The sequence below is a fragment of the Micromys minutus genome, assembly GCF_963924665.1.
Source record: "Micromys minutus genome assembly, chromosome: 25".
NCBI lineage: Eukaryota > Metazoa > Chordata > Mammalia > Rodentia > Muridae > Micromys > Micromys minutus.
In genome coordinates this window covers 17,909,869-17,927,467 of record NC_137960.1, presented here as the reverse complement: position 1 = coordinate 17,927,467, position 17,599 = coordinate 17,909,869, and the positions used below count along the sequence as shown (strand labels likewise).

The following is a 17,599-nucleotide window of genomic DNA, read 5'->3' as shown; positions in this document are numbered from 1 at the left end:
GAACAGGGACAGGGACAGGGTCTCCAGCCCTTGCTGTCCTGGAGCTTACACTGACTGGCTAGTGTCAGATTCAGAGAGATCTATGTGTGAGTGATTGCATTAATGGCATAAATTCTCCTGCATAACTAGACGTGCTCTATTCTTTAAGGGTATATTCATAAATAAAGATGCATTAAAATATGATCATGAAAGATAAAATCTTCTTATTATTTTTTTTAATGTTACAGAAAATCCTAAAGGTAAAAACAAGCACGTGGTGACTAAAAGGAGGAAACCTGAGGAGGAAGAAAAGAGGCTGGCCATGAAAAGGCTTCGGACGGACAATGCTTCCGATGCTTCTGACAGCAGTGACTCAGAAAACTCAAGCAAGAGAATTACTGAAAATTCCTCTGAACAAACACCAGAGTATGAACTGAAAAATAAAGTCACTTCAAAAATAAATGGAGAGGAGGGACAATCCCAGGCAGCTGAGAAGGCAGGAGAAGAGATTCTAATAGATTCTCGGCCTCACTGGGACCAGATGCAAGAAGATAAAAACCATGAAGAAGGAGAGAACCCCAAGTCTATGGACATCCACCTTCAAGACAAAATGACTCTCCGTACATCCGAGCAGGCCACAGATGCTGACCGTAATTCTAATGATTCTGTCCTTCAAGAGTGCAATATGGAAAACCAACGCACAGTGGAATTATTACCAAAGGACAGGTTAGTGTCCAGAACACCAACACCCAAATGTGTTGTGGATATAAAAAACGACACTCAATCAGAGAAGGTGGCTCAGGAAAATACAAATACTTTTGGCCTCCAGACACCTGAGAACATGGATCCAAATGTTAATGATTCCAAACATTTAAATGCTAAATACCTAGAAACAGCAAAGCAAGATTGTGACCAGAGCTGGGTCAGTGATGTAGTCAAAGTGGATTTAACTCAATCAGGCGTTACAAATACTTCTTCAGGAAATGATAACCGAGATGTGGAGAAAGAGAGAAATCACTATGTCTCATACGTGTCTTCATTAAGTACAATTTCTGTCACAGAAGATCCGCTGCATAAGCGAAGTCCACCCCCAGAAACTGTAAAATCTAAACTAACTACTTCAGTAGATACTCAGAAGACAAAGTCCAGTTCTTCACCTGAAGTTGTTAAACCCAAGATCACTCATTCTCCTGATTCTGTCAAGTCTAAGGCTGCTTACGGGAACAGTCAAGCTGTTGGTGAGAGAAGGCTGGCCAGTAAGATAGAGCAGGAGTTATCCAGAGGGAGTTTCCATCCGGTGGAAACTACAAAGAGCCCTCTAATCATTGATAAGAACGAGCGCTTCACAGTCTATAGGGATCCTGCTCTTATTGGATCAGAGACAGGAGCTAATCACATTTCACCTTTTTTGAGCCAGCATCCTTTCCCTCTTCATTCCTCATCCCATAGAACCTGTCTAAACCCAGGTACCCATCACCCTGCCTTAACGCCAGGACCCCACTTGCTAGCTGGGTCATCTAGTCAGACTCCATTACCTACCATTAACACTCACCCTCTCACTAGTGGTCCACACCATTCTGTCCATCATCCTCACTTACTTCCTACTGTGTTACCTGGAGTGCCTACTGCCTCGTTACTCAGCGGCCACCCGCGCCTGGAGAGTGCTCATGCGAGCAGCCTGAGCCACTTAGCACTAGCACACCAGCAGCAGCTGTTACACCAGTCACCTCATCTTCTCGGACAAGCCCATCCCTCCGCTTCGTATAATCAGCTTGGACTTTACCCAATTATTTGGCAATATCCAAATGGAACACATGCATACTCAGGACTCGGCCTTCCTTCTTCTAAGTGGGTTCACCCAGAAAATGCAGTTAACGCTGAAGCTTCATTAAGGAGGGTAAGTGACTCTGCAGGTACTTTAAAAATAGTACAGGTGTGCAGGTGCTTATCCTGCAGATGGGTAGTAACCTCACCACAGTTAACGTTATAGACCACACTGTCTATTACACTGTGATTTATGGTATATATTTTGGTAGTAAAAGTACAGGCTTAAAATTGTATGTAATTGTTAAGTTTTTATAAGTTTTTTAAAAAATACATTTTGTTAAATGATGTTATATCATTACCCCTTGAGCAGCTGAATACATCATTTATATTCATGGGGTATTTCAAAATATGATTTTCTAAGTGCTTTTGTGCTTAAAGACAGCCAAAGTTAGACACTCCTAGTGTTTGGCAAAGCTGTCAGCCCTTCTACAGTGACATTATTGTAGGCTCACATTCCTTTGAATAGTATGGAAGCCTTACTCTTTATCATGTTAAATTCTGCAATAACATCATTGCAGAAGGTGGGAAGGTAAGACTCACACTCTTCCATGCCACATGTGCTTTCTTTCTCCAGCCAGTAGTTGGACACTAATAGCAATACACACAGTGAACGTGAGGGAGCAGATACCGTTGTTAAATGCTTACTGTGAAGCAAGCCTGGCCTTTTGCTGACCATGTACTTTTTAAGTATTCCTCCTGGACTGTTTGAATACCACTTCTCTTGCAGTAAAAGCAGCATGATGTTTTTATCATTTTCAAGCTCTCGATTGAATAAGTAGTGTCAAGTTTCCCTATCTTCTGCATTGATTGATTCATTTATCCATTTATTTACTTATTTATTACCCATCAATCAACCAATCCATCCATCCATCGTGTGTGTTGTAGAGATGTGCCACAGCACTCAATTACCATTCACAGGACAACCCACTCTGGGTTTTGGCTTTCCTTCTGCCATGTGGCCTCTGGGGCTTTAACATAGGCAGCCAGGCATGAGTGCAGGTTTCTGGTGAGCCATCTGGCAGCCTAGTAGGGTCAAATATCTTTGAGCAGTATACAAGCCATAAGCTTTTTTATCTTGTAAAATGAAACTCTATTCATTACTCATTTCATTCCCTTCCTCCCAGCCTTTGACAATTTTCAGTTAATATATCTCTAATTATCTGTCTTCATTTAGTATGTTCTTTAGGGTCATTCATATTGACACACTTTTATAAAGATGGATGGCTTTTTTTTTTAAAAAAAAAAGATAAATCACTTTTTAAAAAGATTTATTTATTATATGTATAGCATTTTGCCTACATGCATGTGTGCCTGCTGTGGTTGCTGAAAATTGAACTCAGGACCTCAGGAAAACCAGCCAGTGCTCTTAAACCCTGAGCCATCTCTCCACCCCTTGATGGCCATTTTTAAAAGCTGTATCCTACTTTATCTCATATGTGGGTAGAAACACATCACTCGTTCATTAGTACTGGGGCCTGTCCATGCTAATGAAGGGCTCTGCCACTGTGCCTGCCACAGCTTGTTCAGCAGTTTTTTGTTGGTGGACATTTAAGTTATTTTCAATACTTAGCTTTTAGAAACAGTGCTTCCATGCAGATAGCACATGCACTTAACACTTTTCCTGCCATGTTTTGGGCAAGATTCATAATATGTTGGGAGTGATGATTTGGAAGCCTAAGCTACTAAACTTCTCATTTAATTCAGGAATAATATTGTTTATATTTAGCATTGCATTGGAAATGGCCATAGACACAGGTATTGGCATGATGCCAAAAGTTTGTCAGAGAAGCTTTTGCAGTTTTAGATGGCAATAATATGGTCATCGGTGCTACTAATCCATGCTACAGTGGCTGATGTTGATGGTCAGGGGCACCTACCAGGCAGTTGGCAATAAGGATATTTCTTGTGGTTTATTCTCAGTAATTCCCCTGTAGTTTAACTTCCTATGAACTTTGGGGTTTTTTTGTTGTTGTTTTTTCTTTCTTTTTTCTTTTTTTTTTTTTTAAGTGACATTAACAGTGGTTACTACAGTTTGTTTTGCCCCAGTATTGGCACGTTTACTATTGTTGAGATTTCAGTTCTAGGATTGTGCTCAGAACCATAAGTTTATCCCTCTTGACTTTGTTTCTGAGATAGGGTCTGCATTCTGTTTGCGTGTTTGATCATGTGATCATGTGACTTGAAACCCAATGGAGTTTTTGTTAAATTATACCAGAATGTAGACGTTACATAATAATGGAAGTGAAGTGTACAGTCGCTGGTCACATTTTTCAGTTGAGGATTTAGAGAAAGCCCGATAGCCCATGTGCCCATTGCAGTCACTCTCGGTGTCATGAGTGTAGTTGGCATTGCACAAAGAGGCTAGAAGAGCACAGAAGCCAGGAGTTGGCAGATGGGCTTGGATCTTCTTCCATACGTTCCAAGGTCTGCAAAAGAGGAAACAGGTTGTTTATAAGACCTTAGGATGCTTTATGCTAGTTAGGTTTTTATTTACTTATATAATAAGTATAAGTATTATAATTGTTATAATAAAGGATGTAAACCAAAATAATATTTTAAGAAAAAAAAAAAGAACCCGTAAATTCATGTTTGTAATCAGGGTGATCAGATAATATAAGCAGAAGCCATTAGATGAGGAAATAATTTTAAATGCTACTTTATAAGAAAAAAAAATCTTTCATCATTGTCATTGAGTCTTATGTAATTATGTCTTTCTGTGTCATTTTATATTTAACTTTTTGTACATCATTGCACACTATTCTCTTGAGGTTTAGAGCTGTAACTTGTCATTAAGCTATCTCTGTGGTACATGCTAATGACTGACATTGTTGATATAAGTTGTAAGGTTTATTCCTTTTAGTCAAACTAAAGTGGTTTGAGTTTTCCTGGTATATGACTCATCATGATGACAGATTTACAAAGCACATTCTTGAGTTATACTGAGTCACAGTATAGAAAACAGTTTTTAAACATTAGATATATGGGCTTAAACATGTATGTCGCTGTCACCATTTAAGTACTAACTTACCATACAGGCAGCATACTGTCATGGAAAACAGTACCGTCAAACACATTTAGGCCTTAAATGTAAGGGTCTGGGAATTGTGCATAAAACTCTTACATTACAAAGTTAATTCTATGAGGAAAATTGATGGTCAAACTTGACTATAATTTTTTGCTTCTAGTGGTATAACATGTTAGCTCTAACATTCTGGTTTTGTTATAAAGCACCAGTTCTTCTGGTGTTAGGATCATAGGGAATCGTAAAATTAGGGTTTTAGACATTGTTTATAGACAATGCCATTTCAGATCTGTTTCTGGTCAAAGAATATTTTTAGAAGTTACTATTTTAATGTTGATTTGTTTTACATTGAATGTAAAAAGTCTGTATGATTAATGTTGGTTAAGACTTGAGTATTTCTCACCAGATTCATTTAAGAACTATCAGGTTGTATATATATACTATGGTCAGAAATCTTGCTGTGAAACTTGTGCTAGGATTAAGTACATGACAATCTACCCAGTTCAACAATTTAGGTTTGCATTTTTTCTGTTGTTATTGTTGTTTTGGTAACTAAAATGTAGGTTTTTTTGGTTTTGTTTTTAATAGAATTCTCCCAGTCCTTGGTTCCATCAACCCACTCCTGTGACCTCAGCGGATGGTATTGGAATACTTAGTCACATTCCTGTCAGACCTTCCAGTGCAGAGCCTCACCGACCTCACAAGATGACAGTGCATTCCAGTCCCCCACTGACAAAGACATTGGCAGATCACCACAAAGAGTAAGTCCACCCGTGTTTAGCTCTCAGCACATAACTTTGTCTTTCATGGTTTTCTTAATTCACTTGTTAAGTAGTTTATTTAAAATTAGTGTCAAAACTAGACTTTGAAGAGATTCTTTTCTTTCTGCTTTGCCTTGTGCTATGGAACTCACTGCAATCTGTCTGCCTCAGCCTTCCAAGTAGTGTAATTATAGGTATAAATTACTACATGTGGCTCTGTTCTTTTCATACAGGTCTATCTTCCAATTTTGGAGATTATTAAAACTGTTTGCTTTCATAATATAATAATGTTTCATAAAAATCATTTTGTATTAAAAAGTGATTATAGGAATCTTTGTGTATTTTCTTTGTAGAGAATTGGAGAGGAAAACTTTTATGGAACCATTGCGGTCTAATGCATCCACATCAGTAAAAGGTGACCTGGATCTTAATAGGTCACAGGCAGGAAAAGATTGTCACTTGCATAGGCATTTTGTGGGCCCAAGGCCACCTCAGGAGACTGGAGAGAGACTGAACAAATATAAGGAGGAACATCGTCGGATTCTTCAAGAGAGTATTGATGTGGCTCCATTTACAACCAAAATCAAGGGACATGAGGTTGAAAGAGAGAATTATTGCAGAGTAGTACCATCATCTTCTAGTCCTAAAAGCCATGCTATCAAACAAGATAAAGACGTGGACCGTTCAGTGTCAGAGATTTATAAGATGAAGCACTCAGTGCCTCAGAGTTTGCCCCAAAGTAACTACTTCACTACTTTATCTAATAGTGTGGTCAATGAGCCGCCAAGATCCTACCCATCCAAAGAAGTTTCCAATATTTATACTGAGAAACAAAATAATAACCTTTCTGTAACAACCAATCCTCAAACTCTTTCTTTTATATCATCTCTTTCGAAGCCTCCACCTTTGATCAAACACCAACCAGAAAGTGAAAGTTTAGTTGGCAAAATACCAGACCATCTTCCCCATCAGAGTGCATCTCACTCAGTGACAACGTTCGGAAGTGATTGTAGGAGTCCAACCCATCTGACTGTTTCTTCTACAAATTCACTCCGCAGTATGCCTGCTTTGCACAGGGCACCAGTGTTCCATCCACCAATCCATCACAGTTTGGAAAGAAAGGAAAGCAGCTATAGTAGCCTTTCCCCTCCAACTCTGACTCCAGTGATGCCAGTAAATGCTGGTGGCAAAGTTCAAGAATCTCAGAAACCTCCAACTCTAATTCCTGAGCCAAAAGACTCTCAGGCAAATTTTAAGAATTCTTCTGACCAGAGTCTAACAGAAATGTGGAGATCTAATAACAACCTCAGCAAGGAGAAAACTGAGTGGCCCGTGGAAAAGAGTAGTGCAAAGTCCCAGGCTGCCGTGGCATCTGTCATTGTTCGTCCACCTACTAGTACAAAAGTTGATGGTGTGCCATCTGTACCATCAGCTTCCAAAGATCGAGTTTGTGAAAGGTCTTCATCTGGGGCAAATAAAACAGATTACCTCAAACCAGAAGCCGAAGAGACTGGAAGAATTATTCTACCAAATGTGAATTTAGAAAGTGCTCATGTGAAATCTGAAAAAAACTTTGAAGCTGTCTCCCAGGGCAATGTTCCTGTTTCAGTCATGTCTGCTGTAAATGTAGTTTCTACTACCAAAACAGATGTGCTCACATCTGCTGCCACTACCACCAGTGTCTCCAGCTTGGGTGGTTCAGAAGCAATTTATTCTTTATCAAATAACATTTCGGCCTCTTCACCCTTAGAATGTACTTCTTCAACAAGTGTTAGTCACTCCGTGGCGCAAGCAAAGGGTTGCAAAGTCAGCACACCAGTTCCTGTTACTCTGGCCTGTAGTAAGACAGGAAGTGCTGTTCAGCCTGGCTCTGGCTTCTCAGGCACAACTGATTTTATTCATTTAAAAAAGCACAAGGCAGCATTGGCTGCAGCTCAGTATAAAAATAGTAATGTCAGTGAGGCTGAACTTAATATTGTGAGAAATCAGACAGCGGCAGTCTCTCTTCCCCTGGATAGCACCATGACCTGTGCTACAACTAACAAAGCAATCTCTGTAGGAAATGGGCTAGCAGCCCAGCCCAGTCAGCCCAACTACCACACTAAACTGAAGAAGGCCTGGCTCACCAGACATTCAGAAGAAGATAAAAATACTAACAAAATGGAAAATTCAGGGAATTCTGTATCAGAAATTATTAAGCCGTGTTCTGTCAACTTAATAGCCTCTACATCTAGTGATATACAAAATAGTATGGACGGCAGAGTCCCTGTAGACAAGTATGGGAGGGATGAAAAAGGCAGGAGAAAAGCCAAAAGAACTTACGAGTCTGCCTCTGAAAGTGGAGACTCAGATGAGAGCGAAAGCAAGTCGGAGCAGAGGACTAAACGGCAGCCTAAGCCAACTTATAAAAAGAAGCAGAACGATTTGCAGAAGAGGAAAGGCGAGGTTGAAGAAGACTTGAAGCTCAATGGAGTTCTCAGCAGGAGTGCCAAAGAGAAGAGTAAATTGAAGCTGCAGAACAGCAATAGTGGTGAGTAAATGCATTTGTTTATTGCAGAGAAAATGGGCCACTTGATCTGCCAATAATGGAGTGGTTCCATAGGACATACTTGTAAACTTGATTTCCACCTTTCTATGTCTCCCCACAAGAGGAAAAGATTAGATCCCCATTCTTGAGATGTTTTCTCCTGGCATTTGTTGTAGGAAAGACATGCAGTCCAATGTGTAATTTAGGAAGTGATCTTCTCCTCGAAATGTCAAAATATAGCTTTGATTATTACACCAGCAAAAAACAGTGCTCACAGTATTAAAGTATTTAGCTGTGACAGGATCTTGTTAGAAAAGTAATTCCTGCTTGCCGTAGGCACAGTACTGAGAAGAGTAATACGGCCCGTCTGATCCTTACCACTTAAAGTTCTGAGTTCATGGAGGTTCCTATTGGTAACAAGGGGTAGAAGATAAAAGATAGAAACTTGTAATTTTCTGTGTTGACTTCAGCAAACACTTCCTTACTAAATAAACACCACAAAACTCAAAAATGAAACTACCAGTGGTAGTCATTATACACTGTTTTTATGTCTTTTAAAGTAATTTTTGTTTATTTCCTTGTACGTTTGTTACATAATGCAGGAAGCACTTACTAATGTTACTGCAGCTGCATAACTGCCTACATAAATAAAGGCCTCTGTCAGGGTGGGTGCTCGAGCAGCGCTTCTCTAAGTGCTTGGTGCTTGGAGCTCTTATTTGTACCTGTGTGGGACCAAAGACAATGTGAAGTAGAGAAAAACAGGAGAATGGGATTATACAGAAGGGTAGGGTCAGTCTGAGACATGTTGGCACTCTGCAGGGCAAGTACAGTCAGAAGACCGAGAGGGGCTGCCACCATTCGCACTTAATGTCTTATTATTGCGCCTGCCAGATTCACAGTAAGCTTAGTGGTCAGTAATTGTTTTAATCCATATATTTATTTTGATGTTGAATGAATACATACATACATACACACACATACATACATACACACATACACACATACACACATACATTCATATTCTCTTCATTTCAGTCATGATATGCTTGTTTCCAAGTGAGACTCTGAGATAGTGCCCAGAATGAGTGGTCACCACTCCAGGTCAGTTGCTTAGTAAATCTCCTTACTTGGTAACATGTGCTTAGTTTCAGACCAGGGTTTAAACGCAGTTTATTTGAAATTTTTATTTATTAAGTAAGGGTAGTGTTGATTTGCTTCTGGTTCACCCAGAAAAATGACTTAGCATAGAATGTTTTTACAAGTTACAGAATTGTAAATTTTGATTATTTCGTGGATGACATTTGACAGTTTTTTTTCCCCCCTCTTTGTTTAATGGAGTTGTCATTTGTCTTTGTCAGCTTAAAGAATGATTTGGGTTTGCACGTTAGAAGAGTTCATATGATTATGTATCATATCATACTTGTATAAATTTAATTGTAACTTAATTATAATTAACTGATTATAATTAAAGTAAATTTATAATTAATAATATTTGCATGTACATACACATCAGAATGTTTTTAGTACATTTTGTAGGAAGCTACAATAGCGTTTGCTTTATTTAGTCATTTAGCATATCTTAATTAGAGATTGGCTGCCTTTCCTAAATAATTTTTACATAAATTTATATGAGCTGAAATTGTGAACAAATTTTAGAATGTTTACAATATACTTGTTGATGTATATACTACCGACTCCTCTATAATCTAATTAATTTCTGTATCCCAAAGTACATTTATGATGTTGGCATGTGAGAAGTCAAGGGTTAGCATGTATTTATGTGGCTTTACTTTCTTCCTCCGGAGTTCTCTTCACCAGGGCAGCTGTTTTTTAATTTGTTATCCGAAACCTAGGTCTTAAAGATTCTAACTGTATAAAAGAAGCAATGTTAGATAATTTCTGTTAACAGTGTTTAATCCTCAGACCTATACAAATTATCAATAAATCAGATATTTCGAGTTAAAAGATGATGCCTTACTTAAAGCAGATACTATTATTAAATTCCTAAAAGAAATTTAGTATTATCAAGTATGACCTAGTATAGAAATAATAATATCAAAAGCTCTTCAATATTCACTTCTTTAAAAAAAAAAAAAAAAGAAACCTCAGAAGTACCTATTTTATTATCATATAGTTAGGAATTGCTTTCAAGTATCCCCTTTTGAAAAATTCATAGAACTGTTTAAATTATTACAATCAATGTTATGGAGTTTCACATTCTAAACTGTTCCCGTTGTATAGAATTCAAAGTATATTGGTTAAAGTTAATTCCTAGTTAAAAAAAAATAAAAACAGATTGTATTTAGTATTCTCTAGTGTAATTAATTTGAAGTAAATGATTGAAGAAAGTGTGCCAAATAATGCTTCATCAGTGGTATGATGTCTTGTTCATTTTAATACCCTTTAATAAAGTCCACAGGAAAGATCTCTTGTATGCATTGGAAAAGACATTCCTTTTTATTTTATGTGTATGAGTGTTTCCTGCTTAAATAAGTCTACTCTATGTATATGTCTGTTGCCTGTGGAAGCCAGAAAATATCATTGAATCCCCTGGGACTGGAATTGAAGTTGTGGGTACTGGGAATTGAACCTTGGTCTTCTAGAAGAGCAGCCAGTGATCTTGACTGGAAAGCCCTGGAAACATAATTCTACCATTCTTTATACCATAACTAGCATGTGATGTGTGCCCAAGCATATGTGCTTACTGGGTGGCCGCTAGCCCAAGATAAAGACTAAAAAGTGGGAAACAATTGTAAAGAATAAAGAAACAGGCAACCATCTTGCAAAGAATTTTATATTTTAATCCAGCTTTAAACATTACTACCTATTGGAGAGTGTGGTGTGTGAGTGTTTGTGATTTTACTATTTACACTATCAGAAGGTATTAGTGGGAAATCTAGATAAGAATTCTACTCTGTTTTGGTAAAAAATATTTGGTTTCAGAACCTGTGTCTTTGATACAGTTGGAAAGGATTTGAAAAGAATAGGAAATATTTATTCTTGAGTTACAAATTGTGGGTTGTACATTAAATCTCTGAAGGATAGGATCTTAAAGACACGGTAAATAAGTATAGATGGCGGCTACAGAGCTTGATCTTCAATGAATGCCTCTTAGGTATGTGTAGGTAGAAGTACAGGCATATGAATGCTTCGTTGACTCTCCCGGCCTCCAAGTTGTCCTGGTGTACAGCCAACTGGTCACTTTAGCTAATGTTAGTTCATGCTGAGGAACAGTGACAAAAACGTGGGACTGAGTGTGGTAAATTAATTTATCTTTATTATAAATCTTAGTACATAGTCCATTTGAGAGATTGTTTTTTTCTTACACACTGGTGAAGGTATGTCTCTGTTTGCAGAGATTAAAGATTGCCTTCAGAACATGTGGGCTGTACAGACATTCCTAATGGGGAAACAGTTGATTACTTGAGTTTGTTTTTCAATCATCTCCTTCAACAAAACATCTCAACTAATATTGTAGGACTTTTCTCCCTTTCTTCAGAACCCTTTTATTTTTGTAAAAAATAAGTTCCCATCAATATATTGATGTCATGTCATAGGAGAAAGATGCTGACTGACTGTTTTTGGTGTGGTAATGGTTTCTGAGACCATTGGTTTCACTAGCTATCCCAGGCGGCCTCGAACATGTGCTCATTCTTCTGCTGGTGTTAAAGGCATATGCCTCTGCACCTAGGAACAAGGTCATTTTCAGCTAAGTGTGTACATAATGTGAATGCTTCAGGTGCTGGTGTTAAAGGCATATGCCTCTGCACCTAGGAACAAGGTCATTTTCAGCTAAGTGTGTACATAATGTGAATGCTTCTTGTGTTTGGTATTATACTGCTATGAAGATGCAATTTAAAGATTTCGTTTCACTGAAGGATTTACTGTTCTCCTTTCCTGTCTGAGTACAATGAATGAGCAGGTAAACAAAGGATGTTGGAAACTTAGCAGTTGTCCATCATTTCGTTGGAATTTAGTCTCATCAGCCAGAATTCCATCCCAAAGACTGTAAAACACATTCCTGTTAATAAGTTCCTTCTAATTTTACAGCTGGCATTCCTCGATCAGTGTTGAAAGACTGGCGGAAGGTCAAGAAGCTGAAGCAAACTGGAGAATCGTTTTTGCAGGATGACTCTTGCTGTGAGATAGGGCCCAACCTACAAAAGTGCCGAGAATGTAGACTTATTCGGAGTAAAAAGGGAGAAGAATCAACTCACTCACCAGTCTTTTGTAGATTTTACTACTTTAGGAGGTAAGTGGAAACACAAGAGGTGGGAGGGCCTGGTCATTTAACATTGGGGCCTGTACTGCTATTCTGAGAAGCCCCTTTCCTGATGCAGGAGCATGTCTTTGTTCTGATACAGTCTAAATAATACTAACTCCTGTTGCACTGTGACAGTGACTGACATGCAGCCACATGTTATGACTCAATTACTCGGTGTTCCCACAACTTTCTTTGAAAAGATTCACTCTTCCTCAATCAGAAAATGTTAGCATTATTTTCCAAAAATTATAAGAAATTTTCCATCTTAATTTTAAGTTTCTTAAAAATGCATATACTTTTGCCAAAACAGTTTAAAATTTACTGAAGTAAAAATTGTTGTCTATGAATCCAGGTAAACGGCCATGGCTATAAAACATAGGAATGGTCATACTTAAACATTGTAGCTAATACCTTCTATCATGGTTCCCAAGTTTTATACTAGGTATTCATCTATTTATCCATAAGCATTGTTAAGTACTTTACATGTAAAAACTTTATAAAAAGGCTAGGTAATACCACTAGCGAAACTAGTTCTAAGTCTCACATTCTAGACCCCATTAGTTTATGACCTTTCGTAGGATGACAGCTGAGCTGCTTCATTTGAAAATGTGTGGGTATCTAATGGAGGTTCTAGAGATGAGGGACATAGTGCACACAGCCCTTGGTGTATTTCAATACATGGATCAACAGAGGCAGATCTCTGAGTTTGAACCCAGCTGGGGCTATGTAGAGACCCTATCTCAAACAAAAACCCAAAAGCCGTACACTGGTTTTTTACTTCAAAGTCTATAGCCCAGGGTCGACCCAAGGCAAGGCACTGCGGGATGGAGTTGAGGTTGTAGAAGTGGTCCTCATGCATGTGAAAGGCATTCCAGAGCAATCAAGGCAGTAGTTTTTACAGGATGAGAGGAAAAGAAATATTCTGATGAAGACAACCATACTGGATGAAGGTGATTGAAATTGTTGCTTCTCAGAGGAATGAATATATTAGCTTTCAAAGAGAAGCAGAACCAGGGGAATTAGAAGTTGAAGGTTATTGTCCTGTCATGATTGCTCTATAGCAAGTTTGAAGCTAGCCTAGGCTGTGGGACCCTGTCTTAAACCAAACACCTCATTAAAATAAAAAGGTGGCTACAATTATGGAACTGGAAATCCTAAGGTGATTAAAGATATTTTTAATGTGATTAATTTTTGATTAAGGAAGGCTAGTCATAAAATAACTTTAAGCCTAGTGTTACATGCTCTAATTCCAGAGCTCAGGATAATTACACAGGAGAATTGTTGTTAGTTCAAAGCTAGGCTGGGTTAGAGTGTGTAGCATTTGGTGAGTGGGGTAAAGCAAAAAAAAAAAAAAAAAAAAATCACAATATTGCTTTGATAACATTGGCCAGACGGACTACCTCTGTCTCCTTGGTCTTATACATGCACAGCATTCCCAGTAGTTAACTGCTGTTTGTAGTTAGTTAGAGTAGATAGTTGGTACTTCCCTACTAAAGGTTGGAAGTTGAGGCTTGTGCATGCTGGCTAACTGCTGTATCCATGAACTTTAAACTCCCGGCCCTTGGTTCTTGAAATAAACTAAAACCAGTGCTGCTTACCTGCAACGTTGAAATAGATTAATGACTTGAGTACATGTGAGAAACTATCCTCTTTCTTAGTTTAGAATTATAACATGTTTATAATGTGGGAGCATAAAAATTAATTCTCATCTTAGTTTCTAATGTTTATGTTTTAATGTTTCAGATTGTCCTTTAGTAAGAATGGAGTAGTCAGAATAGATGGTTTTTCTTCTCCTGACCAATATGATGATGAAGCCATGAGTTTGTGGACCCATGAAAATTATGAAGATGATGAAATAGATGTTGAAACTTCTAAATATATCTTGGATATAATAGGTGACAAGTTCTGTCAGTTAGTAACATCTGAAAAAACAGCTTTGTCCTGGGTGAAAAAGGACGGTAAGGAAATTAATATAACATGCACTTTTCAAATCTCATTTGAAGAATTCTCTCTATTGTTTAATCTGTATGTCCCTCATCTAACCTAATTTTGTTGACATCTTAGCTGTGATAAAGCTACTTCTTATGGAATTAAGGGTCACATGTTCCATTGTGAAACTGAATAGACTATTCATGAAATTGCAATATTTTCATAAATCTACAATATAAGCTAATATAATAAAATGTCTGCATGAAAATTACGCAGTATGTGTGTATGTGTCTATGTACCCACAATTTATCACCAGTGTTTTATATTTGGATCTTCTGTTTGTTTAACTGAGTTATTGCAGATAATGTCTTCAAATATCAGGCCTATAAAACAGAAAAGTTAACTACTTTGTGTCTGTGTTTCTTAAGTAACTTGAGTGATTCTGTTCACTTCAACATAAAGCCCTTCACATCAGTCAGGACGGGTGCTCACAGGATTAGCTTCTTTTCTTGCCTTTTCTTCCACAGTTAGTGGCTGGTTTGTCAATGTCTATATGGTAACAATTAGAAATATCTTTGCACCTTAACTGAGAAGAGACAGCTATGACTGCTTGCTAGCTGGTAAGCGGCCATAGTCCTCACTGACTATGGTGTGGATGCAAACTGGCCACTTTGGTGTTGTGACTTACAAGATGTGCTCACTATCCAGAAATCTGCTTTGGGAGTGTAATCCCCACAATCAGGGAGTGGAGGCAGGTGGACAGTTAGCTTGTGGCCTGCCTGATAAGACAGCTAGCTGCATATTGAGAAGCTGTGCCATACATAAATAAGAATCTGTTCCTGTTTTACATTAAGACAGGGTGGTCATTCTTCATTGATTGTCACTTATTTCTGCCAGTAATGTACCAAGCAGAACACACCTTCCTTTAAAGTTCTGCTTTCTTACTTTTTCAGCCAAAATTGCCTGGAAGAGAGCGGTGCGAGGTGTCCGGGAGATGTGTGACGCATGCGAGGCCACGCTGTTTAACGTCCACTGGGTCTGCCGCAAGTGTGGATTTGTGGCTTGCTTGGATTGTTACAAGGCCAAAGAGAGGAAGAGTTCCAGAGGTGGGCATATAGTCTAATGAGATTAAGTGGAGATAGATACTCTGTATTGCTTATCGCCTTCCATACTGGTGAGTAGGTTATGTCGAGGATGGTTGTAACATTTGGGTAAGCAGTAGCAAGCAGCTCACTTTATTAGTATCTGCATTTCAAATGAAGTTCCATCTTCATGTTCTAACACTGTCACCAAATTCAAATTTAGTTAAGGCTTTGTGCTTTCAGACTCATCAGTTCGCAGTTCCTGGTATCTTCTAGACTCTCTTAGTTCAGTAGTATTCATGTTAAGTCATAATGGAGTACTTTTATGAATCAGTCCATAATGTTTAAATTAATATTTAAGAATATACTGCCATTGCTGCCACTTATCACTTAGGTCTCTTTGTTTTGGGGCAGGTTATTTGTTTTTTGTTCCGTTTATTTGTTTGTTTATTTATTCATTCACTTTACACCCCGATCCGCTGACCCCTCTTCCCTGTCCCCCTCCACAAGCTCATCCTCTGTTTCTCCCTTCCCCCTTCTATTGTGAGAGGGTGGAGTATCACCCTATCCTGGCTCATCAAGTCTTTACAGGAATAGGCCCATCCTCTCCCACTGAGACTGACAGGGCCTTGTAGTTTCTTGCAGACAGGATGAATTTTGTGTCAAAAGTTGTGTGAATGGGTTGATGTCCTTACCACTACTGGGCTTTCTGCCTAACTACAGGTTTCATGTTCCTACTGTTAGGAGTTTCGACTAAAGTCACTTTCATACCTTCCTGGGAGCCTCCCTCATTCCAGTTCTAGGGATGCCCCTCCCCCTCCCCCCAGCTTCTGATTTCCATTCATTCTCCTGATCATCTCTGCTGTTTCTCCCCACATCTGATCCTGAGATCACCCACCCACTTCCCGCTTCCCATTCTCTTCCTCATCCCCTCTCTCAGCCAGTTCCCTCCCTCCATCTGCCTTCTATGACTATTTATTCACCCTTCTAAGAGAGATTCAGACATCCTTGCTTGAGCCTTTTAGTTTCATTTCTTTGGGTCTATGGAGTGTAGCCTGGGTATCCTGTATTTTATGGCTAATGTCCACTTATAAGTGAGTACATACCATGCATGTCCTTTTGGGTCTAGATTATCGTATTCAGAATGATCTTTTCTAGTTCCATCCATTTGCTTGTGAAATTCATGGTGTTCTTGTTTTTAATAGCCGAATAGTATTTCATTGTGTAAATGAATCACATTTTATCTATCCATTCTTTGGTTTCTTTACTATTTGAGATTCCTCTGTTTAGAATTATCTGTTTAGCTCTGTAAATTTTTATAAATTGGATTATTTGTTTTGTTGGTGTCTAACTTCTTGAGTTCTTTATATAGTTTGGATATTAGCACTCTGTCAGATGTGGAGTTGGTGAGGATCCTTTCCCAATCTACAGGCTTTTATTCTGTCCTATTGATAATGTCCTTTACCTTACAGAAGTTTTTCAGTTTCATGAGGTCCCATTTAGCAGTTGTTGATCTTAGAGCCTGAGTCATTGGTATTCTATTCAGGAAGTTGTCTCCTGTCCAACTTGATCAAGGCTATTCCCCACTTTCTCTTCTGGTAGATTTTGTGTACATTGGTTGATGTTGAGATCTTTGACCCACGTGGACTTGAGTTTTGTACAGGGATGATAAATATGAATCTATGTGCATTTTTCTACAAGCAGACAGCCAGTTAGAACAACACTGTTAGTTGAAGATGCTTTGGTTTTTTTCCATAGATATATGGGTTTATTTATTTCTGTGTCTTTGATTCTATTCCATTGATCAGCCTGTCTGTTTCTATACCAAAAACCATGTGGTTTTTATCCCTATTGCTCTTTAGTACAACTTGAGGTCAAGGGTGGTAATTCCTCTAGATATTCTTTTATTTATTGTTCAGGAGTGTTTTGGCTATCCTGGGTGTTTTTTTTTTTTTTTTTTTGAAGTTGAGAATTTTTCTTGTTGGAATTTTGGTTGGGATTGCATTGACTCTGTAGATTGCTTTTAGTAAGATGGTCATTTTCACTGTTATTCCTGCTGATTTATGAGCATGGGAAATCTTTGATCTTCTGAGATCTTTTTTTTTTTTTTTTTTTTTTTTTTTTTTTTTTTTTTTTTTTTTGGTCAGGACTTGAACTTCTTGTCATATAGCTCTTTCATTTGCTTAGTTAGAGTTACACCAAGATATT

General features: G+C 38.3%; 1 protein-coding gene across 3 annotated transcripts in view; it reads left to right on the top strand.

Moving 5' to 3' along the window:
* JMJD1C (jumonji domain containing 1C) overlaps positions 1-17,599 on the top strand; it is a 162,222-nt gene that overhangs the window by 122,922 nt on the left and 21,701 nt on the right. For all 3 annotated transcript variants that reach the window (XR_013975551.1, XM_080938162.1, XM_080938161.1), the window contains 6 exons: positions 228-1,876; positions 5,417-5,589; positions 5,943-8,119; positions 12,167-12,368; positions 14,124-14,338; positions 15,263-15,415. Coding sequence is in view for 2 of the 3 variants with exons in the window: in XM_080938162.1 (XP_080794288.1) it covers positions 228-1,876; positions 5,417-5,589; positions 5,943-8,119; positions 12,167-12,368; positions 14,124-14,338; positions 15,263-15,415 (4,569 nt within the window). In the remaining variant the exon portion in view is untranslated. The remainder of the gene's footprint in view (positions 1-227; positions 1,877-5,416; positions 5,590-5,942; positions 8,120-12,166; positions 12,369-14,123; positions 14,339-15,262; positions 15,416-17,599) is intronic.